Here is a 27,589-nt window from a genome sequence, read left to right on the forward strand (position 1 = left end):
GGGGAGGGGACGGCGGCCGCGGGGCCGTCGGGGGCGCGGCGGGGAGCGGGGCCGGCCCCGGCCCCGACCGTGGCTCCATCCGGGCACCGCGCGGGGGGCGCGGCCCCATCCGGGTCCCCGCGATGCAGTCGGGGCGCGGGGGGCGGGGCTGGAGCGGGAGACGCGGAGCTGCGGCGGCCGGAGCGGGACGGCCCTGCCCGCGCACGGAGCGGCCCGGCCGCCGCTCGCTGCTCCCGGTGATTCCACCGCACATCGCCCCGGGGCTGCGGCCTCGCAGGCAAGTGGCGCTTCCCGGGCTGCAGGGGGAGCGGGGTGCGGGGTCCCCGGGGGGCCCCAGGGACGCGTGGGGAGTACGGGGAGGCCGGAGGGGCAGCTCCGGGGAGCACCTGGGCCTGAGGGGCCCGCGGGGCGTTCCCGGGCGCGTCTCCGGCGTTACGCGTGTTTATCGTCTTTGTGGAGACTGACAGCTGCCGTCGCAGCTCCTCGGCTATCCGCTTTAGGCGCGTCTATCTCCTAATTCTGCGCTACTTCAGCTAAGCTGCCTTTGGCCCTCAGTCAGTACATTTTTTTTAAGCGGGCGGGCTCTCGCAAATTCTGCAGTAGAGATGCGTGGGCTGGTACGTGGTTCCTATAGGCGATACCTGCTGTGCTGGTGTCGTGCATCACTCCGTGGGTGATCCGGGAAGCGTTCTCCTGGCATCCCAGTTGACATAGAGGTGCTTAATTTCTGAAATACGAGGGCTACGTTGTCAGAGCTAATCTGTAGCACAAGCCTGTTTTGTTGCAACCATAGCTCAATGTGATGGTTGTGGTCTCTTCTGCTAGATTAACTAGAAGATATTCCTTATAGTCGTCAGGTTAACGCTTATACAGAATTTAGAGAGCAGAGAAGCGGAATGCAGTTCCTTGTAGATTGAAGTATATATGATTTTGAAGTATTTGAAGGCAATTGGAAATGTTGTCCTTAGAATGTTAATTTTTCTTTTCTTTTTTACCCTGAAAGATCTGACTTTTTCAAAGTCTAATTCGATAGTTTAATTCTGTTGACTACTAAATTTGATTAGTTGTTGAGATAGCAGTTAAACTTAAGAGCTTAAATTGGAATCTGTAGTTCTGTTAAAGCTTTGTACTCTGTGTGGTTTTTTTTCCATCCATCCATGAAACTTGTCAGATATTTTATTTCTTAGGAAAGCTAGGGCAAGCTGGAAAAGTCATCGAAATTAATGAATGTCATCTTAAAGAACAGAATCATGCTGTGGTACAGCGACGTAACTAGTCGACATGTAACTAGTGTAAAGACTGTTTCAGAGCAGTCAAAGCCATATTTTACTTCAAAATTTATATGGTGGTTGAGATATAGTGGGTTTTCTCTTTCATTAATAATGGTGAACAGCTGTAGAGTTTAGTTCTGCAATTTTTGTTATAAGACTCCTTAAAAGTCCAGGACTTTTAAGTCTGGGAATTGCTGTTTGCATTCCCATAGCTCAGAAATTGAAAATGCTTGTGGAGGCAGAATATTGTGGATAAATCCTCCAAAGGTGTTTTAAATTCACGTTCCCTGCTGCTGCTCAGCAGGTGAAGAGCAGGCTTATAGTAGAGTATGTGTTAAGAGAGCATTTGCATTTATCCACCTGTTAGGGGGAAAGTTGTCTCTGTTGTTCAGGTGTTATATGAAGAAACAAGCTTGAGGTCTGGGCAGAGGAGTGGGGACGGGTCCAAGGGAGGGAATAGCTCTGGGAACTTGTGAGGCTGGGGTGTAATACAGGGTTAGAAATGGCCAACATGACTTGAGCAGCTCAACTCGAAGTGTTTTTCCAGTAGCTGCCAGTGAAGTGTAAATCTGATGCTTTTGCTGTGGCTGTTTAGTAGTCAGATTGGTGATTTGCATCAGCTATTGGGGATTTCAAAGGTAATTTTTAAAATACAGATTTATTTTTAAGAATTTGCAATTTCTGTTAGACAGTTGTCAGAAATTGTAACAGAGTGTGGGTTTGTAGCTTAAAGCATATTTCCTAAGACAGCAAATTAAGGAGCTAAGTGTCAGAAAAACGATTTGCAACTATCTTTTCTGTTATGGGTTGTGTCAGAAACATATGGATGCAGCCATATGCCTCTTTCCAGTGTTGTGGGTCCGTGAATAGCCTGGTTCATGGAAAAGTAAACATATTAATTATCCATTGTTAATATTGGTAAGAGTTTTCCCACTTGTCTCATTTCAATGTAGCAATATTTATTATAGGAGGGATATGAAAGTTAGAAATCATGCTCAGTATTTTATATACATGGAGATCTTTTTGTACATGAGTGATCCTTCATGCTTCCCATTTTTATTTTTCCTTTAAGATAATGGTGTTTTTCAGTATCTTCCATCTACTGCTTTTTTCCCTGACAAGTAAAATGGATTCTTAGTGTGATTTCAGGATTTTTGTTTGGGTTTTCTGTGTTTATTATGAAACATTGCTGACTGTGTAATGAAATAAGCTAATGGAACTGTATTGAAATGAAATGTATTTAGACATGAAAAAGTCCTGATGTGGTATTCATGCATGGGGAATACTGCCCTTGTTATTTTCAGTGTATTTGCATGCTTCAGATGTCAGGGAAAAAGTCAGTTCAACAATGATGTGTATTTGAATAGATTTGGCAGGAAACGTGGATAGAATATATAATTTTAGCTGAGCACTGATGCTCTAAATAATTCAGTTAAGGATGTTTCTTATTTAATTTTCAGTGAAACCTGCTTTCTTAAACCAGGTGTCAGCATATGGCTTCTATTCTTATGATTTTATCAGTTTGTAGAATGTAATGGGAGCACTGATGATTGCTGTTTAATTCTGGGTGCAGATTAGTGCAGGTAGGGAGAAACGGAGGAAAGGTGTGTTTCTAGTAACTTGAAAAGAAAAAGGGAAATTCTCTGTCAAAGAAGTAGGGAAGTTGTTTGTAAATCAGAGTGTTACTTAGTGAAACTCTGGGGAAGAAACCTCTCTCTACGTTAGTGACGTTTGTGCTAGCTTATCCTGGTAAATGGAGCAAAATGCTTTTTATTTGTCTTTACTATCTGAACAAACAAAAAAAGGTCAAAAGTAGGTATCTGCAGTTTTTGAGAATTTAGTGGATTGCTTTGAAATGTCATTTGTGTGTGCTCAGACTTTAGTCCCTATATTTTAAGATTTATATGCAGATTTGATGCAGATAAGATTCGATGGAGTGGATTATAGGTTCTGCCTTTTTGGTTTTCAGTAGGTGCTCTTGGTGCTATTTAGTGTACTTCTGTTGTTTGGTGAGAACTGAGTAAACAGAATTTATTGTTGTACTGTTAATGTTTTGGAGACAGTGGTGATGAGGAATTTTCTTACCCTTACCCTGCTAATTTCATTTGACTTGCATTTGCTTCCTTTTAGATGTCATGGCTTGAGTTTTACTGTACTGGATGTTCCCCAAGTAAGAGGAGTGGTGTTGCCCTACAAATATTGCAACTCTCTTGCAGCTCAGGAGTACATAAATAGAGACCTGAATGATTGTGAATTTTTGTGCTGATTTTTTCTTCTTAACTTTGAATGTAAAGCAGTACAGAATCTGATATGTCTCTGTGTTTTCTTGGATCTCACTTGGAGCAGCAGACTATTTGAGCCTGTAGCAAAGATAATTTGTTCTTGAGCTACTCAGTTGTTAAGAAGCTGTTGTCTAAGCCTCACTGAAACCTACCATATATAAACTCTCACAGAGTCTTCCAACTAAACAGGTTTTCTGTATCTTAGTTCTTCATTTTAGCCTGGTTTTTCTTCAGTTGGTTGGTACTAGCAATTCTTAAGCAAAATAGAGTAGGGCAAGATCTGAATTTTGCGCCGTTTAGTCTGCAGTATAAAAATCTACCTAAGAAAGTGATGTAATATATCAGCGGCAAAAGGCTGTAACACCAGATGGTTTTTGTCTGCTACTTGTTGGGGTTAAGTAGTTTCTGAGTTGGTTTTAAAGAAGTAAGTTGGTCGCTATTATAACTCAGTTTTTTTGTTTCTTTTCCCCTAAATGATGCGTATTATCACACACTTGGAGTACGCTGTGATAAAATTTATGAAAGAAAACTTAAGATCGTAAGTTTATAGGCAACATGTATTTACTTTGCTAAAAGGAAGTCAGCTGTAGTTGTTAACGGAAAGTGCTATTGTTCCAGCAGACCTGTGGAAGTGTGAAGGATGGAGGCAGAGGAGAGCCGGGCGCAGCCCCCGAGCGAGGCGCCGGAGCCCGGCGGTGCGGGCTGGCAGCTCACCGACTCCTCCCGGCTGCAGCGCTTCCTGTGCTTCGGCTGCGAGGGCGCCGCTTACCACGTCAAGGAGCAGAAGCTGGCCTTTGAAAACGCGGAAGCTCTGCTAAGGCTGATTGAAGAAGGCAGGGGCTGCGAAGTTGTTGAAGAAATAAAAGCTTTTAGTCAAGAGGGCAGAGCAGCAAAACAGGAGCCCCTGCTCTTTGCCCTCGCAGTTTGCTCGCAGTGTTCCGATGCCAAAACAAAACAAGCGGCGTTTAAAGCTGTCCCCGAGGTGTGTTGCATACCAACCCATCTCTTTACTTTCATCCAGTTTAAAAAAGATCTGAAGGAGGGCATGAAATGTGGCATGTGGGGCCGTGCTCTGAGGAAAGCTGTTGCAGATTGGTACAATGGAAAGAATGGCATGGCTCTTGCTTTAGCAGTTACAAAATATAAGCAAAGAAGTGGTTGGTCTCATAAAGATCTTCTGAGGTTGTCCCACCTAAAACCTGCCAGTGAAGGTAATAAATTTTTATTTACCTGAAAATACTGTGTTTTAAACCTTTTATATTTACTGTGGAAGTGTGTTGGAAACGCAAGTGCCATTGTAGATGAATTCTTAGTGATGATAGCCTGTAAATTGCATCTTAAAAATGTAGATGTTCATATCAAAACCAGACCTGTTTATCTGCAAGGTAAACAGGGTTTGTTCATCTGCAAGGTAAACAGGGTTTGTTCCTTCTTTTCTTCCATATGCCAGGAGGAGGTAAAATAACACAATTCCTGCATTTTGTTCCTATTTGCTTACAAATGATGAAATAACATCTTTTCGTTATGTGGGAAGATCTGTTGACTTCAAATCTTAAAACAATAGAATGGTTTGGGTTGGGAGGGACCGTAAAGATGATCCAGTTCTAACCCCCCCCTGCCTTGGGCTTCCACTAGCCCAGGCTACTCAGAGCTCCATCCAGCCTGAGCTTGAATACTTCAGGGATGGGGCATCCACAGCATCTCTGGGCAATGTAGCAAATACGTCAAGCTCCTTACTTCTAAAGAGATTAATTCAGTAATTAAAAGTACTGCTCTAAATTGTGTGTGGCTGACCTTTTCAACAGATGTTTGGCAGGTCTGAGAATGAAACCTGCTAATTCATTTGCATGCTAGAATGATAAATGCCAGTATACAGGTGGTAATCCTGCTTGAGAAATTGTTTTCTTTTTCATCAGGTATTGCTATAGTCACTAAGTATATTACCAAGGGGTGGAAAGATGTCCAAGAAGCTTATAAGGAGAAAGCAGTTTCTGCGGAGACTGAAAAACTCTTGAAGTATCTGGAGGCTGTGGAGAGAGTAAAACGCACAAAAGATGAATTGGAAGTTATTCATTTGATAGAAGAATATGGTCTAGTTAGAGAGCATCTCTTGACAAACCATCTGAAATCTAAAGAGGTAGGTAAACTTCCTGAGTTGAACTTTCCATAGAAGTATGAATTCTCCATAGGGTAATTCTGTTCAGAGTCCTAAGTATAGATTTCTTTAAAAAATAGCCATTATGCTGTTTTTCAAGTTGTTTACCCATATAGGTAATCTAAAAAATTAAGATCTTAATATAATTTTTACATTTCCTTTAAAATATACTTATTCAATGTACAGCTAACAGCTCTTGTAGTTTGAGGCTCATCTTTCTGTGTTTCCCTTCTCTTTCATCATAGGTTTGGAAGGCGTTACTCAAGGAGATGCCTATTTCTGTATTGTTGAGAAATTTAGGAAAGCTGGCAGCAAATTCAGTACTTGAACCACGAGGTTCAGAAGTGGCAATAGTATGTGAAAAACTGAGAAATGAGAAACTGCTAAAAAAGGTAACTTTATAGTCAGTGCCAGCCTTTGTGGATTTTAATCTTTAACGTTTTGTTTATTCTATTTAAAAATGCAGTTTAATGCCTGCAGCTTTATTTTGAAACTTCTGTTTATAATTTCTCATTTAGTTCCCACCTGCTTTCCCAAACATTCTGATAAAACAAGTGTATTGGCAGCTATTGGATCTTTTCTTAAATGAGGGCTGTGGCAGGCTTTGCTAGTTGGGTTCATCAGTTTCTTCTGAGACTTGTAATTTCTAAGTGAGTTAAGAAAATAGCATAGCAGCTGAGGGTAAAAACAAGATGGGCAAGGAGACTTCCCTCTTTTCTGATTGCTTTATTGTCCATCAGAGTGGTAGGAAAGTAAGAGGGTTCCCCAAAGAGAGAATAAAATGTTCAGGGATTTAGGCAGAGGTAGAGAGGGCAAGTGTCCTAAGCAGCAGTTTTGTGAGCTGGGAAGATTAAAATCAGGACACTTAAATTCTTCAACACCAGAGCTGAGTTGAACACAACAACAGAAATCCTTTTTCCCCCATCCTACTGGAACTCCTTTTCCTTGGTTTCTTCCTTAATCATACATAGGCACTGGAGAAGGGCGAGCAAAGATCTTGTGCAGTACCTTGATGGAAGATAGACAATGGACAGGCATTCACATTTACTGAGTCTTGATGCTGGCAGTGATTAAGGACTGAAGCACACATAGATAAAGATAACAAAATGTTGATAAGGTTATATAAGTTAAGTTTCTATATGGAAAGCAAAAAAAAAAATGTTTGGAGTGTTTTGTAGCATGAGAAAAATGAATGCTATGTTCCAAAAATAATTTTTTGTCTAGTGTTACTCAATCTTCTATAAAACTAGTTTTAAGCTAGTTCTTTTCCTTGTTCAGCTCCTTTCTCTTCAGCTGGGCAGGGACTTTCTCTCACTGTAAGCCTGTGATGGAAAATAGCACTGGACAATCATAGAGCTGCAAAATTTTACCAGAATTCTGTTGACGACATCCCATGTGGTGTTAATTAGATTCTTGAGAGCATGAGGTCCATTATCAGTAACCCACAAGTACTAGTTCATCCAACAGCTGTGTAAAGACTGCATGAACTCATTAGATTTAACAATTGTAAAGTAACCATAAACTAAACTTGAGATTTTTTTTGTAATAGTAACTTATTTTCACATTTAGTTTGTTACTTTTTTAAGGAGATTAAATTTTCATACCCTTATTTTTGATTTCCACTTGTAGGGTAGAATACATCCCTTCCATATTTTGGTTGCATTAGAAACCTATAAAGCTGGACATGGAAACAGAGGGAAGCTTTGGTGGCGTCCTGATGAAGACATTTTAGAAGCTTTAGATGCCTCATTTTACAAAGCTTTCAAGGTAATTGTAGTTCTCCTATTTGTTAAGCTTTTTAAGAGTTCTGTGTTTTCTGAAAGCTTATCAAGAACAGTTCCCTGGGGTGGGTAACAGTTCTGAAACTTTGGCAGCAGCACTGTCCTGATGTTACCTAGAAAGAGAAAAAAATGCCCACTTTACTAGTGAAAGCAGCTGAAGAAATTAATATATAAATTATGTGTACCTGTTACATTTTTGTCTTTTGTTCTTTCAGACAGTGGAACCAACAGGAAAACGCTTTGTAATTGCAGTTGATGTTAGTGCATCAATGACACAAAAGGTTTTGGGCAGTGTTCTCAATGCCAGCACAGTTGCAGCAGTAATGTGTATGGTGAGGCTTTCAATTTCTTTTATTTATAACTGTTTTCAGCTTGCATTGCTTTTCTGATACAGAGGTGCTCTAAACCTGGTTAGAAATCAAGGGGAAACTTACATATAATATTTTTTTGGGAGAGGGTGTGACCTTGTGCCTCATTGCTGGAAGCTGCTAGCAACCACATTCAGAAACATCAGTTTGAAGAAGTTAGTTTATGTTGTAAAAAGTGATTAGGGCAGCTTTTTCACTTGTCTTAGCTGTAATAAAATGGCTCACTGTAAGCAAAAAAGAAGATAACTTTGTCTTAAAGATTTCAATTTTTTCAGAAGCATTCACAGAAAAATACAGGTTAGATTAAGAAATTCTGGGATAATTCTTATGACTCCTTGAGTTATCGATGTGGTGTTTATTCACAATTGCTTTCCCCTCAGTTTAGTATTCTAAAGCTCCTTGTGTTGTGTGCTTTTATTGCAGAAGACTTGAACTTTTGTTGGCCCTTAAAAATGGTCAAGGTTTTCTGGTAGAGGGGAGGGAAGAAAAAAGGTATCTTTAGTTACAGTAATTAGAGCAGTTGTTCAGCTCTTTTTGCAGTGTTTATTTGCAGTAATATTACAGAATATTTCAAGTGTAGAGGGAGCCCTTACTGTTTATGAGGAGCCATGTGACTTAAATACAAAAGCATTTGTCATGCTGTGTGTTGGTGGGAATGACTCCGTTCAGAGATTAAAAATTTAGAGTAATGTAACTGAATTATTTTTGTCTCCCTCTTTCTCAGGTCGTGGCACGGACTGAGAAGGATTCCCAAATTGTTGCCTTTTCACATGAAATGGTTCCATGTCCAGTGACAGCTGACATGACCTTACCTCAAGTTTTAGTGAAAATGTATGAAGTATGTAAAAAAAAAAGAAGTCTCAGCAGTTACACTGTATTTTCTTTGTAATAAATTCTACTACCTTGTTTAATCTGTATCTCTCTCTAGTACAAGACTGGATTTTTTGTTTTGGTACATTTTATTTGGAGAAAGCCCAGCAAATGTCGTTATTTTATTTGCTGGCTATTAAACATTGCAATTTAGAATGGCAGTGCTAGGTCACAATGAGTTAGCTTGAAAAGAATATTTTAAAAATTTCAAACAAAAAAAAACCCTGGATAAACTTAGATAAAATGACCAAGTTTAACAAAAAAAGCCTCTTTGAATATTAACACATGTTAAAACACGAAGCTTACATCAAAAGTAATTTTCCATGGTTTGTTAATTACTGTATTAATATGTTCCATTTCTATTTATTTTTTTCTCCATAAGATTCCAGTGGGTACCACTGATTGTTCTCTTCCAATGATATGGGCTCAAAAAACTCAGACAGCTGCTGATGTCTTCATTGTATTTACTGATAATGAGACCTTTGCTGGGAATACTCCTCCTGCAATGGCCCTTACAGAGTACAGAGAGGTAAATATGCTTCTGACTTTTTATGATTAATGAATACTGTACAAAGTAAGTACCAGCTCTAAAAATCTTTTAGGGATTGGACTAGTTGTGTCTTTGTTCAGTAAATAATTACCTATTGTTAAAAACTTATCAGTACTGCAGTTAGGCAGAACTAGTGCACATATTGCACTAATTGTGCATATTTAAAACTGCAGAATTCCTAAAATGACTTGTAATTAGCCTGCCCTGCTTGGTGTGCTGCAGTGTCCAGTGAAATTTTGTTCCTCAGGGACTGCATTAATTTCTACATGCTATATGTAATAAGTTTTTATAGTTGTTACAGGATGATGTTTGACTCTCAGAGCCAAATTCAGCTTTGATTTCTGCAGTGGGTGTCAACAAGTTTCATTGAAGTAATGAAGACAAGTTTCAAGAGGAAGAGGTGACAGTATCTTATGAAGAAAGCCCATTGCGTTTTAAAGGGACAGCTCTAAGTTGTATAGCTTCATAATTTTATAGTAGAACAAAGAAAAATACCTTCTCCAAGCACATTGCTATTGGAATAACCCTTATTCATTGAGCAAAAAATCCTTTATACTTTGAATAAACTATTTTTTGAACTACCAAAAATATGTTTGTCAGGCACAGGCGTAGGGACTTTAATCGTTACATAGTTTCCACCCAGGTGAAATGAGTACCAAAAGTCTTTAGTTTGGTTTCCCTAGTTGAGGTTAGCTGCCATTCCAGTGTTGACAGGCACCCTGCGGTTCTGATTCTGGCATTCCTTGTTTTTGTCAGTACAGCTCTTCAGACAGAGGCTTATGAGATTTGGCCCTCTGGCATATTTCAGTTACTGCATATGTGCACATGTTTTACTCTGTATGTGTTTTGACATTTTTTCTCTCTTTCCTCTAGAAAATGGGTATTCCTGCTAAGCTGGTTGTCTGTGGAATGACCTCCCATGGTTTTACAATCGCAGACCCAGATGACAGAGGAATGTTGGATATCTGCGGCTTCGATACAGGAGCTTTGGATGTCATTCGAAACTTCACTTTGGATTTGATTTAAGTTAAGTTTAGGCATCTGTTCTTCCCAGTGGGTCCATTGCTGGCAACAGACTTCACCCTGGGAACTCCCTGCCAAATACACTTTATTAGCTTATGGCATACTGTATACATATCAGAATGTTACCGGAGGTGGTGGCACTTCAAGCATTTCTGACTAGAGCTTCTCACTAAGGTGTTTGTAAGGTTGAACAGAACTTCAGTCCCATACAAATCTAACAGATGCAGAGAAACTCAGCGCTTGCATCTCTGGTGTCAAACTAACTGTCAGAAGCCAGTGATCCCCCTGCCATTGGAGGTGGCAGCCACATGTCACCACTGTCACCCTGGGACTTGGGTGCCATGCAGCAACACACTGTGCATTTGGACACTCCTGGTAATGGCTCAGTCATTCACCCTTCAGAGTCCTGCAGCACAGCTGGCAGCCCTGCTCCATGCCCCTTCAGAAAGGCATTTCCACTCCTCAGCCACCTTCCTTGTATCCATCATGCTCATTTTCCCAAGGTGGTTGGTTTCTTCCTATACGCACACTCAAAACTGTAGTTGGACTTAATTCTCTGACCAGCCTGGGCTCTGTGTGAGCTGGAGCTCCAGAGAGCATAATCCCTTGTGTGATAACCACAGTAACTGTGCTCTGAGTTCGTCAGGCCAGCAACAGCCAGCCTGGATCTGTCCCAGGGGGTAAACAGGACCCCCTGTTAGGATGGGATGATGGCAGGACCACAGTGTGCTCTACAAACCCTTGGTCCCTGGGCTTCACCAAAGTCTTCCTGGCTATCCTGGCCTGCACCACATGAATTACCCCATTCCTGTTGTCCTCAAGCTCCACAGCATCCACTGCCTTGAGGAGAAGGGTGGTTTTGCCTGGGCCCAAGGAAAACATCACCACAACAAACACTTTGTGTCACCATGCTGGACCATACTCTTGCTCTGCACCAGTGCTGGAGTCAGCATAGACACCAGCTTGGCCACATCCAGCTCCTCAGCAGGGTAAGTGAAGAGGGCCACCAAGTTGTCCAGCTCCTCATGGACTTTGGAGTTCCATTGCTGCAGGTACCCCTGCTGCAGCAGCACCTGCTGAGGACATGCTGCCTTCTTCAGCCACAGGAGCAGGGTTTGTACTGCAGCATGGCCAGCTTCTTGTCCCCCAGGACTTCAGCAGCAGCAGAAACCAGCCATGCCAGGAAGCAGGTGGATCACCTCCAGAGTGCTAAGCACCACCTTGGAGTCATCAAGGAGGGTATAGAGGAAGCTGAGGAGCCCCAGAGGCCAGACTTTGACCTTTTAGGATTGAGAAAGTCCCTTGCAAACAATCCTGAATGAAAAGGGGCCCGGGAGGGCTGGACATGGGTCAAGGACCTTAAAGATGCAGGAATAGGCTGTCCCCATGTGCTGCAAGATGAGCCAGTGGGGGGAGAAGACCGACCTGGTTGAACAGGGAGCTGTCACTGGAACTCGGGTAAAAAAGACCTTTGGAAGAAGGAGCAGGATGCTCTTGAGGACTACAAGGATATTGTTAGGTTATGCAGGAAGGTTAGAAAAGTGAAAGCCTGGCTAGAAATTAATTTGGCCACTGCCATAATAGATAACAAAGTGTTTTTACAAATACATCAGCAACAAAAGGAGGGCCAAGGAGAGAATCTTAGTCCTTTATTGCATGTGAGGGGAAGCATTGCCACAAAGGATGAGAAAAAGGCTGAGGTACTTGATGCCTTCTTTGCCTCAGTCTTTAATTGTCAGACCAGTTGTCCTTGGGAAGACAGAGACACAGAATAAAATGAAGTCTCTTAATTCAGGAGGAAACAGTGACTATTGCTCTATTTAAATGTTCAAAGGTCCACGGGGTCAGTGGAATCCACCCAAGCTGCTCTCCACCATTTGTCATCAATCCTGGCTAACCAGGGATGTCTCAGGATGACTGGAGGTTGACCAGTGTGGCACCCATGGAGCAGAAGGTGCCAGGGAAGGTTATGGAACAGATCATTGTAATCACACAGCACATGCAGGACAGCCAGGGATCAGACCCAGCCAACATGGCTTTATGAAAGGCAGGTTCTGCCTGACCAACCTGATCTACTGTGAATGGTGACCTCCCTAGTGGATGAGGTAAAGGCTGTGCATGTGAACTGCCTGGACTTCAGCAAAGCCTAGGACACTGTTTCTCACAGCGTTCTCCTGGAGCCCGTGCTTGGACAGGTGCAGTGTTTGCTGGCTAAAATACTGGCTGGATGGCTGGGCACAGAGAGTGGTGGTGACTGAGTCACAGCCTGCTGCTGGCTGGTCACCCGAGGGCTCACAGCTGTGGCCAGTCCTGTTCAGTGTCTTTATGGCTGATCTGGACAAGGGGATAGGGGACACCCTCAGTGAGTTTGCAGATAACACCAGGCTGAGCCAGAGTTGATCTGCTGGAGAGCAGGAAGGCTGTGAAGAGGGATCTGGACAGGCTGGTTCCATGGACTAAGGCCAGTTGTATGGGGCTCGATGAGGCCAAGTGCTGGGTCCTGCCTTTGGGTCACAACAATCCCATGTAATGCTTCAGGCTGGGGCAGAGTGGCTGGAAAACTGCCCAGTGGAAAAGGACCTGGGGATGCTGGTCAGGATGGGTGAACTTGGCCAGCTGTGCCCAGATGGGCGAGAAAGGCCAAGAGCATCCTGGCTTGGATCAGAAAGAGTGGCAGCAGGATCAGGGGATGGATTGTTCCTCTTTACTTGGCCCTGGTGAGGCTGAACCTCAAATTCTGTTTGCAGCGTTGGAACAAGCTGCCCAGGGAAGTGGTGGAATCATCATCCATGGAAGTGTTCCAAAACCACGTGGGTCTGGTGCTTAGGGACGTGGCTCAGTGGAGGACCTGGCAGTGTTGGGTTGGTTGGATTTGAGCTTAAGAGCTCTTTTCCAACCCTCATGATTTTGTGATTCTTTGTTACCTTTTCTTGAAGGGGAAAACAAGAAAAGCAGATGAGAAATCTGTTTTGTTTCCTGTTGCACACAATTGAAAATAACAGAAGTTCGCTAAAAGTGCTTACAGGGTTACATAGTATATAATTTAATTTCATTTATAGTAGGCTATAAATATGGAGAGATTTTTAATTTCCCCCATTGCTGTGGAGTTCTTATTTCCAAGAATAAATTCATTAATTACTTTTAGAATGGGGCTGGAAACAAATGGGCTTAGTATTTTTAATAATGGCAGTTTACCAGCAACTTCATTGAGAGGGACTTTTCTTTGGACTTTTAAAAATCTTTGTATTTTAAGTGTTACTAATGTTCAGTGGTTTCCATGGTTACAGTTAAAATCTACAAAAGAAGTTTTTTCTGGTATGTATTGAGACCATGTGACTGTGATACAGATTAAAAGTTACCCAGGGACATTTTATACTGATAAAACTGAAAGTGCAAGAGCTCATGCTAATCTTTTTCTCTCTGGATTATCATCTAGGTTTTCAGGAGGAAATAATGCCTTTAGATAAACTGAGGGGCAGTTTCTGCACAATACCGTTTCAGAAGCACTAGTTTAGAATTCAGACACTTTACATGAAGTTCTAAAAACTGTTTTTAGTAGAAAAAGACCTTGGAAATGACTGGGATCTCACATTCAGTCCCTGTCACAACTTCAAGAAGCATTAGCACACCTTCAGTGGGCAAGATTAACAAGTGCATGTGTCCTGGCCTGCTCACCAAAGCTGGGTGGGAACTACCAGAAACAAAAAGCTACATGTTTTTTTTAATTACTTTTCAAAAGAATGTATTCAGAGACTCAGAAACAATCTTCCTAACAGGAGACTATTTCATTTTTCTTGATCTTTTTGTAGGTTAGTGTTACTTCTGATTTAATAAATTAATTCAAGCTAACATATTTCAAAACTACCTCCGGTTTATAGTGACCAATTCCTAAAAACTTTTATGAACTGTACAGTTGCCCTCCTTCATGTTCACAAAATCTTGTTTAGGAAGTGACTGAAACTGGATTCTTTAATTTTTTATTTTTTGTCTGATAGTAAGAGTGTGACAAAGCCAGTGAGTATTCTACCACTTTGGAACAGAAATTGATAGCAATTTGTGTGTATATGTATTTAATTCTGTGGTTTCTATATGTGTGTGTAAGGGGGAAGTTAAAAGATCTCTTTAGTAGATCAGTCTTACAAGATTTGAATGGTTTTTTAGTGATGCTTTTATGACTTCCTCTAAAACATACTTATTTCAGCCTCTTTTATGCTAATGCAGACTGTTTTAAACAGTGAATTTGATGTTAATTTGAAAATAATTATGATTTATAAAAATATCATGTTTACCCATAGTGGTAAATGACACACAAGACCATAGTTTTCTGCCTAAAACCTAAGCTTTTAAATGTAAAATTGAAGTTCCTACTATACTTTTGGTACTTGTAGCACTTTTCATTATGCCTCATTCCTATTGATTACAAATTCAAAGCTTACATTCTGTAGCTGGGATATCTCTCTTGGTGCTAAAATAGGATGTTACATGTTACTGAAGGTATTCTGCTACTTACTTACACTCTCCCTCCATGCATAATCAATCCATTTTCCTGACATAAAGCAGGGCTTGAGGAACTGCTGGGTAGAGTGTTGCCTTTCAGCCAACATGAATGTAAGTCACTCCTGCATTATCACTGCTCTGACAGAGTGCTTGGAGACACAGGACTGCCACCAGCTCCTCAGGTGAGTTCTAGAACAAACCAAGTGTTCCTACAGAAGCTAATACATAGCACTTTTGGGTTTGCAAAAAGAAAATTGGCCATTTTTCATGAAAAATTGCGTATCAGTTTTAGTGTCTAAACAAAACACCGTGAATATGGGGAGTAAACTCATTTGCTTAATAGTTGTTAATAATTATTTCAAGTAAATGCACTGATATTTTGAGGTTGGGTTTGGTAGTAATGCATTTTAAATGACACAATAGTCAAACATCTGATTAGGTGTTTCCTTCTAAGCTAGAGATGTCAAAAATAACTGATAGATAAGTATCTTCTGCAAGTACTTTTTCTTATTTGGAGTAGTATTTGTGAAGTAATAGGGAGTATTTTGGACTAAATATAAAATGAACACTTAAAACAGGTGTTTCAAGTAACTTTCAAGTAAATTTATTGCAAATAAAAAATTAGAGTAGTTACTAACAGTTTGAATGTATGGTTATAGTGGTGTTGCCTCTTTGGAAGCAGTCCAGTTTAAAATGCAATTCCTTGAACTAGAGTGTGGAAGTAAAGATGAATTTTTCAGCAGGACTGACTGATAGAAATTGTAGATTCCTGTGTCTGTTGACACTGGATAGCTGTGACCAATGACAAAAGGTAGTCAGTCATCCCTGCTGGGGTACAGAAGATGCTCCTAAACATTTATAGTACCTCTGGATTAAAAACCTTGTCAGGGGTTTGTGTGATGTAAAACCAGCACTGAAGAGACCCCGGTACCATCTGATCCTCCTTCAAGACTTGCACAGAGAGGGGAAATGGAAGTAAATGCTGACAGCTGAAATTTTATAGTATGTGGACCTTTGTTCCTGGGAGTTTCTGGTTTTGCCATTCCCTTCTAGTAAGGGCCATAGAAGAATGATGCTGCATATTCCTTGTCCATAGACTGGATCTTTTTTATCTGCCCATACACTGAATTTTAGGGGACAGCATGACTCATTTGCCATAGCATGCATTTGTCCTGTTTCTAGTCTTGGTGATTTCCAAAGCAGCATCTAGACATGTAAAGAGGCAATAATTACTGTAATGCTTCAGAAAGAATAAAAAAAGGGAGCTAAGACAAAATTGCTAAGCTTAAGCTTTAGTTCAGTGTACAATAAACAGAACCTACCCTTTCACCAAAAAGGAGACTGAAATTAATAGTAGTCTTTGCATTGGAGGAACATTGACTGGAGAAGCAGAAAAGGGGCTATAATTGTGCACTGCAGTTTATCAGTAAACATTGAGCAGGGACAAGTTTAAAGCTGGTTAATGTTATTCAAAATACTGAATTAAAAACAGTCTAAATGCAGAGTGCACTGTAGACCAGGCAAATTGCAGGTTTTCTGATAGCTAACATGGTTTCAGTTGGACTGCCATTTCTCTGTGACTCTCTTGGTAATTCTGGAGCATTAGACTATTGTGTTGAAGACTGTGATGTTCAGGCACTCCAGCTTCAGGAAAGAAGAAAAGTATGTGGTGGCTAGAAGCACAGCAGAAGTGAAACATTCTTCTGTGAGGAATGAAGATCAAAAGTCAGGTTTCTTCATGGAAGGGACACGGTCAATGATGTGGAGAGGGCAAGAGGCTCTAGAGTTTTTTAAAATAATGCAGTGAGCACATCAACATTGTGTAATAAATTCAATAATAACAGTAATAATTTTGCCAAGAAATAGAATTTTGTGTCAGGAATTTTAGGCCTGGAGCAGGGAGTAGGAGAGTTTGAGGTGCTTGTAGAATTAGATTGCAGACCTCTGTGTTTCGAAAAAGAGAAGTCTAAAGGTAGGTGTAGTTCTGAGGTCAGCAGAGCCAGTCTAAATGCCCACTGTGTGAAGGCTGCTAATAACTGGCCCTAAAATACCTTGCTGCTTAAAACCACTGTTAAAACTGTTTGTTAAACATAAGTCTTAAGGGGATTTATGTTGGTCTTTTACGTTGCTGTGTTAACTGGTGCCCATGAACGGGTATGGCTTTAAAAAGCTGTTCAACAAAGTACATACCCTTGGCTTAAAAACACACCAGCAGTTTGGGAAATGTATTTTAATAATGGCTCTGTCTGTAAAAACACTATGAAAATAGTTGTCTGCATTGCAAATTCTGCTTAACCCTGTCCTGAGCTCACAGGCACCATAACAGAAGCTTTAGTTTCAGTTCAGTTTGTTCTTTTTCTTCTTTTGCTGTACACTTTTCTCTGTTAGTGTTGGGGGTTTTTTTCTCATTTTCCATCTTGTCACCTCAGGCCTATACTTGAATCTTTTTTCACAAGCTGTCATCCATTCCTTCTTTTACATTTTTTGCCTCTGTTCTTCTGCCTTCCTGCTGTCACTGAGTGTGCTCACTTAGCTCCCTGCACCAAAATTGATGGCATAGTATTTAAGGTTTTTAGTGTTTAATATTTTTTTCTGTTCTTTATTTATATAAATTTCTTACAAAACATCTAATTTGCTGTATCTGTCAGATTTTTTGGTAAAACTGTAAAAATCAATGACAAAAGTATACTTTTTTATTAGTAAAATCCAACATCTGCCTGTGAATGGCTTTATTTGAAAAAAGTAACCTCTTACAATTGGCTTTTCAAATCTAAAGCTTTTTTCTAGAATTAGTTCAGTGATTTGAAACTTTTCATTCTTTTAAATAGTATCAAGATGCTGTCATGCAGAACCAGGAAAACGCTGAAATTAATATTCTGGATAAACAGGCAGCTTCTTTGCAGTATTGGCTAGAGAAAGTCTTTGAATAATAGACTGTAGAAGTAAACCTGAGAGAAGAATCATTTGTCTGTCTTCTGCATTTATTCCTTTTTCTTTAGTTTCTATGAAATCCCACCAGTTTCCAGGTTTATTTTGCTGTCTGCAGTGGTTTGCAGTGCACAGATATGCTGTAAACAGCTATTCTAATGACTTTCTTGCTGGAGTGGTAGGGATTTCATCTTAGCAGGACACAGTGGAGTGTACAAATGGCTGAGCAAGAATTCTGGGGAAGAGGTAAAAACACTGACCAGGACAGTGTTTTATGGATATGCTGCTCTGAGGGAAGTCATAAAAGATTAGCTATATCAGCACAAGGTATGGTGTCTTTAAATATGTGTGCTTACATACCTGGATTTATGATTTTGATACTGCAAAGTGTGGTTTCTTTAGGTATTTCTGCATTCTGAATTTAAGTTTAAATATATATATATATATTTGCATATATATGTGGTATGTTGACAACTTTTACAAATGCTTCATTAACAAATAATAGAAATGGCTGTTTTCCTAATGTTACCAGCTTAAGAGTTAAGCACAACTAGTTAAAATGTCTTTTCATTCTATAAAAGTGCAGTTCTACTCTTTAAAAATAATTCTGTATTTAAAAAGCAACACATGGGCACATTCACAGCTCTGTGTGCTTCATTTAAAAACTCAGTGTTTGTTTCCAGCTTCTGCTTCTTAGAAGCATGGGATTTAAGATGGATGAGCACGTATGCAGATCTTCTAGTGGATAAATTTTAATATTTAGATCCCAAGACAAGCATATTTTAAGATAAATAGCTTTGTCCTGGAGACAATGGTGGGGGAAAATGGAAATTTTTAATTACTATTCTTGAGGTTCTTAATTTTGGTTGGTTTCTTTGTTTTTTTCCCCCCCCCCTAGATTAAAACCACTCTTAACTGCCATATTGTGTTTAATTAACTTAAGCATAATATGGCTTTGTGCCATCCTGTAACAAAGGCACTGTCTTGCTGCTACTTTCTGTGAAATTGTACACAATGAAAAAATTGTTTGGATGGGAAGCCTTAATGTGGTTTAAAAGAAACAAATTAATTAACCCTTTGGGTGCCTTAAGCTAGATCCTATTTAATGATGGGGCACTCACTTGCAGCTGCTTGTTTCAACAGCTGCAAGAGAATTTGTTGCAAGTGACAATGCCCTGGGATTTCCAGAACTTGGAACTCAAAGGGGTATTTTAGACTACTGGCTAAAAAAACAAGCCTCTAAAAAGAGAACAAAATTAAAAGGTCTTTGAAAAATTCCTTTTCATACTATTGTTATTATTTTTACGTGATGGGTTTATCAGGTTTGGGGACAAAATTATTGTTAAGCTTCTGGTAAAAACATCACTGGCCGAAGAATTCTACCCAGAGAAAAAGAATACTTGGTATTCTTATATGACTGTATGTGCAAAATAAGTTGCTTTATGAAGTGTAAATTCAGAGAGAGATGCATGTGTGTTGCCCTTGATGACTGTGTCCTAGCACCATACAGTAAACTGCAATAATTAAAATTAAACAACACCAGTGTGTTGATTACTGATTAGCTGATTACTTATTAAAGTTGCAACAATGCAGACAACTGTATACTAAATACTTTCTACAAATGATGCAGTTTAAACTTAGTTCAAACCTGCATCACAAAAATGAAGCTGTCAAGTTTAAATGATACTCTTGCCATCCTAGTTAGCTGGAATTAAAGACTGATGTTTTTTTCCCTTGAGGGGAAAATGTAGTTTAGGTACATGCAATGCTGAAAGCAATGGAAATAACAGGAGTCTTAATTCACAAAGAGTGAGTAAAAAATTAATTGACTAATAATTTTATTCTAATATGTGCACCTTTAGTTGTGTAATGGTCCCTTTAACTGAAGAATGGGATATAATTTTCTACTTGCATATGAACTTCTTTGAAATAACCAAGAGTCTTGGCATTGCCTGGTCTGGCTTTGGATGTACATTGTACTGAAACAATGGAATTTTAGTAATTTCTTTTAGACATGTAACTGAAAGTTGAAATGGCTAGTAAACTGCGTTCTGACTGTAGAATTTAAGTACTAAATAAACTCTATGCATATTAGACCTGCTTCACTTGGTCTTACGTTTCATGCTATTGTTGGATTGGTTGTACTGTAGTGTGCAGCTGCAGCTGAGTGCCTGAGCTGCCTGGGCCACCTGGAAGACATTCCTGAATGGAGTACAGACTGATACCTCCCAGTGCACAGTAAAGATGAAAGCTGTCACTCTCTAAAGCTGCCAGAATCTTTATTCCCTTTTCTGTTCCATTGGACACACAATTTGGGAGCTGGGTGATCAGGCACTGGAATGCCACAAGAGAGGCAGACATGCACACACCAATATCACTATAAAACTGGACTTGCTTTACACTTCAGTTTGACAGAGAAGAATTATATTTAAAGAAACCATTAAATTAAACTGACAATTTATTGAGACAAAGCTAGAAAGTAAATCAATGGGCAGCAAAACCCACAGGATTATTGCAGACCCACAGGACTTCTTGCAGCAGAATGTCATCACTGTGAAATGACATCACTGTCTCACTAAGAACCCCAAGAGTTACATCATGTTTGCTAGTGACCACCTGGGTTGTGGGAAAGCTGAGGCAAGGACACCAAGTAATTCACCAAGTCCATAAAGTCTGTCAGAATGATTTGTAATTCAGAAAGCCATGGTTCGAGGTTGTTGAGTGCAGCTTGTGCCGTGTGTCTGTGATCTTCTGAATTCATCTGAAATTCTGTTCATACAAAGGAAGACAAAGCTCAGCTAGAGATGGTTGCTCAGTAATTTGCTTTCATTTGGCACTGATGAATTAAAGGAAGCAGTTTGCCTTCCTCATGAAGCTTTTGAGTATCTGTTGCACCTCCAACACAAGTCCCATTGATAAACACTCTTGGGACCTATAAAGAAAACAAAAGTTGCATTAGTTACTTCTTGGAAAAAAGGTAAACATGCAAGCAAGCCCATGTGGGCTCCAGTACACACAATTATTGTGTTCTACATGTGTGTGCAATATTAGTGTACAATGCATACTTCTCCAGAATATTTACAGAGATGGGAAACTTCACATGCCCCTCAAAATTGGGATGAAGTCACTGTGTGGGTGATTGTAATAAATTCCAGTAATTGCATCAAGTGAGACTATATAAAATAATATACAAGTGTTAAACACAATGGTTTAAATATACAAATGAAAAATGGCTTTGATACTTCAATTAATTCAGTGGCAGTATGGCAAAGATCACCTCTGAGGGATAGCCAGAGGCGTTCTAGAAGAAGAGACAGAACCTTCCTGCAGTATTTAATTTAGGAGTTTGTATCCCAAATTTAAGTGTCAGAAAACAATTAAGGACTTGCTATGGATATAGCCCAAGAGTGATGTGTGTATCCCAAGCTGTTACTTGTTACATATAAGAGAATATACTCACTGTTCTGCCACCAGTCATCTGTTCCAGAACGTCTTGGAGCTGCCTTCCGTTTGTATTTATGTCCAGTTCCACAGCTGTGTAATTCACATCCAAATCCTCAAACAGGTTTTTTGCCATTTTGCAGTATGGGCATGTTGTTTTAGAGAAAATCACCACACAGTTGTGTGAAATAATGTCCTGAGTGCTCAAAAGAAAGTTAAAAGTCAGCGAGCTCTGAGCCCATACACTTTGAACACTACTGAACAGCCATAAAAGTAATGCACAAGTTAAAAACCTGCTGCTAGAGTAGCAAACAGGAAAACCTCTGAAGGCAGGTTTGACCTGCACCTGGCTCCAAACTGAGCACAAGGATGGAGGAGTGTGTGGTACAATTCTGCTCTGCAGTCTGCCCAATTCCCTGCATCCCCCTAAATTGTTTAGGACAGTTTTCTCTGTAAGGCACTTGGGATGTGCCCGTGCCAAGCAGAGTGACCAAAAGCAGTGGGTGAAAGATACACCCATATCACCTTGCTGTAAATTCAAGGGGATTTCAGGCTATCATTTACTATCAGTAAATTTATTTTAAAAAAACCCAAACAAACAAAAAAACCCCAACACAATCCTTTAAAATATGTAACTGTACTTGATATCAGTAATTTAAAAATAAGTAATTTAAGCTTCTCTCCCCAATGTTGACAGCAGAAATGTATTTGAGTGGAGGTCTGAAAAAAACATAGAATGTGTGTAGCCTAGGAAGATCGGGTTCCAGGGCTGTGGATAAACAAAACTGCCAGCACGGCTTGATAACCGTAATAAACATAGGAACATGTTCAACAGGCAGAACTATTTACGCTATTTCTTTGTATAATTAAGAAAAGGTTTGCAGTAACTGGCTTTTATAAATGCTGAAAATCAGTAAAAGCAACATAAATAAAGCTACCTGTATTTGATTCACAGCAGCATCATTAGACAATCCTACAGAAGCAGTCTGGCTGTTCCCCATTCTAGAACTAAAAAGAAATGACAGTCAGATATTCGAGCTTTCAAAGAAACGCCACATTGCCCTGTTCTGTTTCGATATTTAACTGAGTTCTCCACGCAAGTTCACTCGAGCCGCAACACCTGCATCCCCGCAGCTCCTTGGGTGCCCGCAGGGACGGGAGCAGCGCGGCGGGGCCGTTACAGGGAAACGCAAACGCTCCGCGCCGCCGGTGACAGGCACAGCCACAGCCACACACACAAACACTCACCTGCCACCCCGCCACCCCGCCCGCGGCAGCGGCACCGCGCTCCCTGCCCCGTCCTGTGCCGGGACACACGGCACCCCGCCCGCTCCGTCCCGTCCTCAGCCTCATCCCGAACGCGGTCGCTCTCCCGGTCCTCATTCCGGTCCCGGGCCCGGGCCCTGTTCCAGACTCTCTCCTTGTTCGTTCCCGACCCCGGTCCCGATCCCGGTCCCGATCGCTATCTCTATCCGTGTCCCGATCCCGATCCTTATCCCTGTCCCAGTTCCCTGCTCCAGACCGTGTCCGGGCCCCACTCCCAGTCCAGGTCCCGATCCCGGTCCTTATCCCCGTCCCATTCCCAGCCCCGATCCCTATCCCGGCCCGGCGCCCCCGGCCCGCCCTTACCGCCCCCCCCAAGCCGCCGCCAGCCGGCGCAGCGCCCCCTGCAGGGCCATGGCGCCAGCAGGAAGGGGCGGCGCTTCCCCGCAGTCCTCACGGCGGTCCGGCACAGCTCGTCTCAGGCCCCCCCGCACCGCCTCCCGGGGCTGCCCCTCGTGCTGCCGGTGCGGCCGGAGCGCGAGCGGCACAGGGACGGTACAGGAACAGCATAGGGACAGTACAGGGACAGTACAGGAACGGCACAGGGACGGCACAGGGACAGCATAGGGACAGTACAGGGACGGTACAGGAACGGCACAGGGACGGCACAGGGACAGCATAGGGACAGCATAGGGACAGTACAGGGACGGTACAGGGACGGTACAGGGACGGCACAGGGACGGCACAGGGACAGCATAGGGACGGCACAGGGACAGCATGGGATGGTGCAGCTTTCCTCCCTGGAGAGGTGTAGAGTGGGGCTGGATTTCCCAGGATAGGGGTCTAGAGAGGCCTAAAGAAGGGCTGAATTTCCCAGAGGCCCCAGATCCGCCCCTGGTGTGGGGGAAATCGGAGAGATATGGCCTCCTGCCCGGCTGACTTCCAGATGTGGGAGTTTTGGTGGTGCCTTTGCTTCGTCCAATGTAAAACTTACTTTAAATCTTCTCCGTCCCCGTTTCTGTTGCCTCTTCTTCCTCACGTTTCTTTCCTGCCTTGCCGATGGAGAACTCCTCCTGGTACCTGGGAAATTGTGTTTGTGCAGCTGGCTAATCATGTAATGTGTGGAATGTTTTTAGTGGCTCCTGGGGAAAAAAAAAAAAAGAGGTTTTACTTTATGTGGAGAGGTTTTTTTTATTTCCTCAGTCTGCCCAATAAAAGCTGTTCAACAATATTCTGTTTATTCACCCCCACATACCTTGCTGTGGAGCCTGGTCAAATACGTGTCCTTAGCAGAGTACTCCTGTGGAATACTCTCTGAGTGTTCCCTCTCGGGTCTGTACAAATATCTCAGTAGTAGAGAAATTTTTCTATCCCACTCTTAGTGGAGAGGGTAAATTGTGCTCTGGAGCACTGTTCAGTGCTCAGCCCTATGTTTTAAAAAATACTGCAAGGAAATGCAGTGTGGTGTACTGGTTTGGTCTTGCTCACATGTAGCTATAAAAATGGGAATATGTGTTCATGTGTGATGTATCCTTGTGTCATCTTTCTGGATGCTGACTAATCTTAAATGAACTTATCTATGATGTAAAATTATATATTTGTGGCTTAATTTTGCTTTCCTATAAAACATCAGTATAGCCTGTTAAAGTAGGGAGAAAATGCAATTGAAACATTGTACCCATGTCATATACTTTCATTTTATGAAATGGTAACTTGCTTGCTCATTTCAGATAATGATATTGTAGCCTAATCTTCTGTGATAAAACTGATAAACTCTCAGGTATCTAATGCCACATGGAAATAGTTTCATATCAAATCCTGATTCAATTACATAAATGCTGGTTAATAATGTCACTATGATCCCCATAGCAAACTGTGGGAACTGTTTTTTAAACTCCCAGTTAAAACTTGTAATGAAAGTGTCTCATTAAGAGTAAACGCACTATATCTATTGCATTAAATTTGGCAGAAAATCACCCCCCTGGCATTCCAGCTGCTCCTCAGATATCAGAGGGGCTGGGACAGCTGGGTTTAGCTTCTGAGCTGTGGCCAGTTTGGCAGCAGACGTGCAGAGCTGGTGTGGCACTGGAAAGAGATGATCTTTGGAGTTTCCTCCAGCCCAGCCCACTTGTGGTTCTGCGCTGGTGGCGAGTACCCTGTGTGCAGAATTGTGTGTGAACACATGAAATATGAACAATACAGCCAGCCACAAGCTCGTTCAGCTGGGAGATGCCAAAGCAGCACTAAAAGTATGATCACAAACACTGATCTGACTTTCTGAATTTCCTGAGCAAGCACCAGTATAGCCGAGTGCTGGAGTCTTACCCAGTAGGTGTCCCTGTGGGGAGGAGATAGGTAGGGCCCTCTGACAGTGCCAGGATACAGAGATGGAGTCTCCTCTGACCTCCCTTACCACCAAAGCTGTATTTATATTGCTTTCAGTGAGTGACAGGAGCAGGTAAAGTTATGGCTGACATAATTTCACGCTTAAGTGGAGTTTGATTTTAGTCATGAGCATATAAGGGGGTTACTGACACAAAGCTGGGTCATTGTTTGGGTCATTCCTTCGGCTTAGTTCCTGTTACCTGCATTGTTCCTGCCAGAGCATGACCACAGCACCTCTGTGCCACTCCATCCTTTGTTTCATATCTGCATGATTTCAGCAGGGCGAGACAAACTCGCTCCGTGCTGCTCCCTGCTTTGCTCCCTCCTCCCTGAGCAGCACACTGAGCTCCCACAGGGATCCTGCTCCTAAAGGTGCAGGCAGCTTGTCCCTGCTGGACTACTGCCAATGCACACGCTCCTTCTTGCTCAGTTTTCTTTTTCAGTGGTCTCCCCAGTGAATGCAGCCTTAAATGAGAAAGGAAACCAGAACTGTAACATTTTCTGGAAACCTGAAAATAAATCTCTTCGCAGCAGTGTGTGCAGCTGACTGTGCACTGCACCATTCCCTGCTCCCTGAGCAGCAGAATGGAGCAGAATTGAAATGAGGGGCTTTTTGGTGTCATTGCAATGCAGTGACCGTGTGTCTCACTGAAAAGAACTATTACTTGTAGTGCAGCAGATGTACAGGATGTGTTTCTGAAGAGGCAGCATTGGTTTAGGGGATACTGGAGCTTTTGGGATGAGGCATGGAAATGGGACTTGACCTGCTGGAAGCACTTCAAGTCCTGCTCCAATTTTCATGAGCTGTAGCTCCAGTAGTAATTCCAAATCCAGTTCAGGAAATGATATTTATTCATTATGACTTTGTCTTCTAAACACATAAATATTACTCTATACTCATTGACAAATAAATTTTGGCAGTGACTGGTATAATTCATCATCTTACTGGGTATTGCAGTCATATTTGTGTGCTAGACTATTTCAATACCATATCTGAAATGTTTTGAATACACTTCTAGTGCTCTGCATGCCTAGTTGTTCTGACACAGATGGGAATATCACTCACATATTGAAACAGGGAATTCTTTAGGCTGTTGGCTTTTAGTCTGTTTTGTCAGTCTCAGCACATGCTACTTACAAGAAGAAAAATGAAATTCTGCCTTTTGCAAATTTAAGATGGAAGAATGTTTTCTGTCAGTGTTGGAGAGTATTAAGAAAATTATGAGCATCAAAGGTTAGAATAAGTCATGATGACAGCTTGCTTTGGGGCCTCAAATCCTGCAATCAATATTTCCCAGGGGGTACCAGTTTGTTTGGTTCTGCTGGGAATGCTATGCTCCCAATTTTTATGTGTTTCAGCAGAAGAAATTAACCTGGAACATGGAGAGAGCATGTGCCAGCTGCAGCTGTGCTATTGCTCAAGTGAGCAAACAGAGCAAACTGAGCTCTCAGATCCCAAATTCTGCAGGGTAATGTAGGATGTCCTCCATGGCATTACTGTTTATCCTTCTTCAGATTTACAGGCAACATTTTCCTAATGACCTTTTTTTTTTTTCTATGGTCTTTTGATGGCTTATTTCTATCAGAATTAAAGGACATTTTGGTGATTGATAAAGCAGAAGCTTTTCTATCTTTTTAAAACCCAGCTTCTATCCAGGATACAGGAGTTTTCTCTCCAGCCTGCAGAGTGAGATGCACACACAGTATCTGAGAGAATCACAGAGTCACAGAATATCCTGGATTGGAAAGGACCCTCAAGGGTCATCGAGCCCAACTCGTGTCCCTGCACAGGACATCCCAATAATCCCACCATGTGTCTGAAAACTCTGCCCAAAAACTTCTGGCAGGCTAGGGACCATGACCACTGCCCTGGGGGAGCCTGACCACCCTCTAGGTGAAGAACCTTTTCCTGATGTCCAGCATAAACTTCACTGATACTGCTTCCTGCTGTTCCCTCTGGTCCTTTCACACTGTTTTCTTGAGATATTCCTGTGATCATGCTGTCCCAGCTGATATCAAGCATGTGCTGCAGGGCTGTAATGACATAAAACCCTCTTATCAACCTCAAATCCCTCTCAGGGCCCTTTAAAACTTCAGTGTCACTAAAACCACTCCTAGTACACCATAAACCATCCCAGCTCCACCAATCCCTCTCAAACCTCCTCAGCACCCCCAAATCCATTTTAGCTCTCTTAGACCCCTTCCAGCACACTCTAAAGCCCCATTTGCACCCCAAACCTCTTTGAGCACCCTCCAAAACCTCTTTAGCCCCACTAAAACTCCTCCCAATGTGCCACATATCGTCCTAGCATCCCCGATCCCCCTTCAAACCTCAACACCCCTGAAACCCTTTTTAGTTGTGCTTTAGCATTCACAAATCCTTCCCAGCACCCTGTAAAACTCCATTAGCACCCCTAAATCTATCCCAGCACCCCATAAAACCCCCTTAGCACCACCAACCCCCTTCCAGCACCCTCTAAAACCTCTTAAGAACCAGTAAAACTCCACCCAAACCAACCAGCGCAGCCCCGCGTCGTGACTCGGCTGACACCCGGGAGCATCAAAGCTCCAGAGAAGAGAAGCAGCGCCGATAAACTCAGGCAGTGGTCGCGTGTAAAGGCCCTATTTTCACACACAACACAAGACAGCTGGGCGCGCTCGGGACGCACAAAGCTACACCCGCACGCCCCGCCCCGCCATGAGGGCGGCAGCAGGGCCGCGGCAGCCCTGAGGGCAAAGGGGGCGTGGCCTCCCGCCCCGCCGGCACCGCCCCCC

General features: G+C 42.1%; 2 protein-coding genes across 3 annotated transcripts; one reads left to right on the forward strand and one right to left on the reverse strand.

The window, feature by feature from the left end:
• The first annotated feature begins 99 nt into the window (after positions 1 to 99).
• On the forward strand, positions 100 to 19,817 carry RO60 (Ro60, Y RNA binding protein). Its single transcript, XM_062497924.1, has 9 exons — positions 100 to 277; positions 4,175 to 4,764; positions 5,470 to 5,690; positions 5,954 to 6,100; positions 7,338 to 7,475; positions 7,705 to 7,821; positions 8,582 to 8,695; positions 9,110 to 9,256; positions 10,151 to 19,817. The coding sequence occupies exons 2-9, from the start codon at positions 4,194 to 4,196 to the stop codon at positions 10,301 to 10,303; spliced, it is 1,608 nt and encodes a 535-aa protein (XP_062353908.1). The 5' UTR covers positions 100 to 277; positions 4,175 to 4,193; the 3' UTR covers positions 10,304 to 19,817.
• Positions 19,818 to 19,987: 170 nt separating this feature from the next.
• GLRX2 (glutaredoxin 2) lies at positions 19,988 to 27,451 on the reverse strand. 2 transcript variants are annotated; one of them, XM_062497396.1, is made up of 5 exons: positions 27,333 to 27,451; positions 23,424 to 23,571; positions 22,105 to 22,174; positions 21,186 to 21,362; positions 19,988 to 20,657 (listed from the first exon to the last, which is right to left on the reverse strand). In XM_062497396.1, the coding sequence occupies exons 3-5, from the start codon at positions 22,165 to 22,167 to the stop codon at positions 20,538 to 20,540; spliced, it is 360 nt and encodes a 119-aa protein (XP_062353380.1). In that variant the 5' UTR covers positions 22,168 to 22,174; positions 23,424 to 23,571; positions 27,333 to 27,451; the 3' UTR covers positions 19,988 to 20,537. The 2 variants fall into 2 exon arrangements, with proteins under 2 accessions (XP_062353380.1, XP_062353379.1); XM_062497395.1 differs by lacking the exons at positions 23,424 to 23,571; positions 27,333 to 27,451 and adding an exon at positions 22,796 to 22,841.
• Positions 27,452 to 27,589: the final 138 nt, after the last annotated feature.

This window comes from Cinclus cinclus, chromosome 8 (assembly GCF_963662255.1).
Source record: "Cinclus cinclus chromosome 8, bCinCin1.1, whole genome shotgun sequence".
Lineage (NCBI taxonomy): Eukaryota > Metazoa > Chordata > Aves > Passeriformes > Cinclidae > Cinclus > Cinclus cinclus.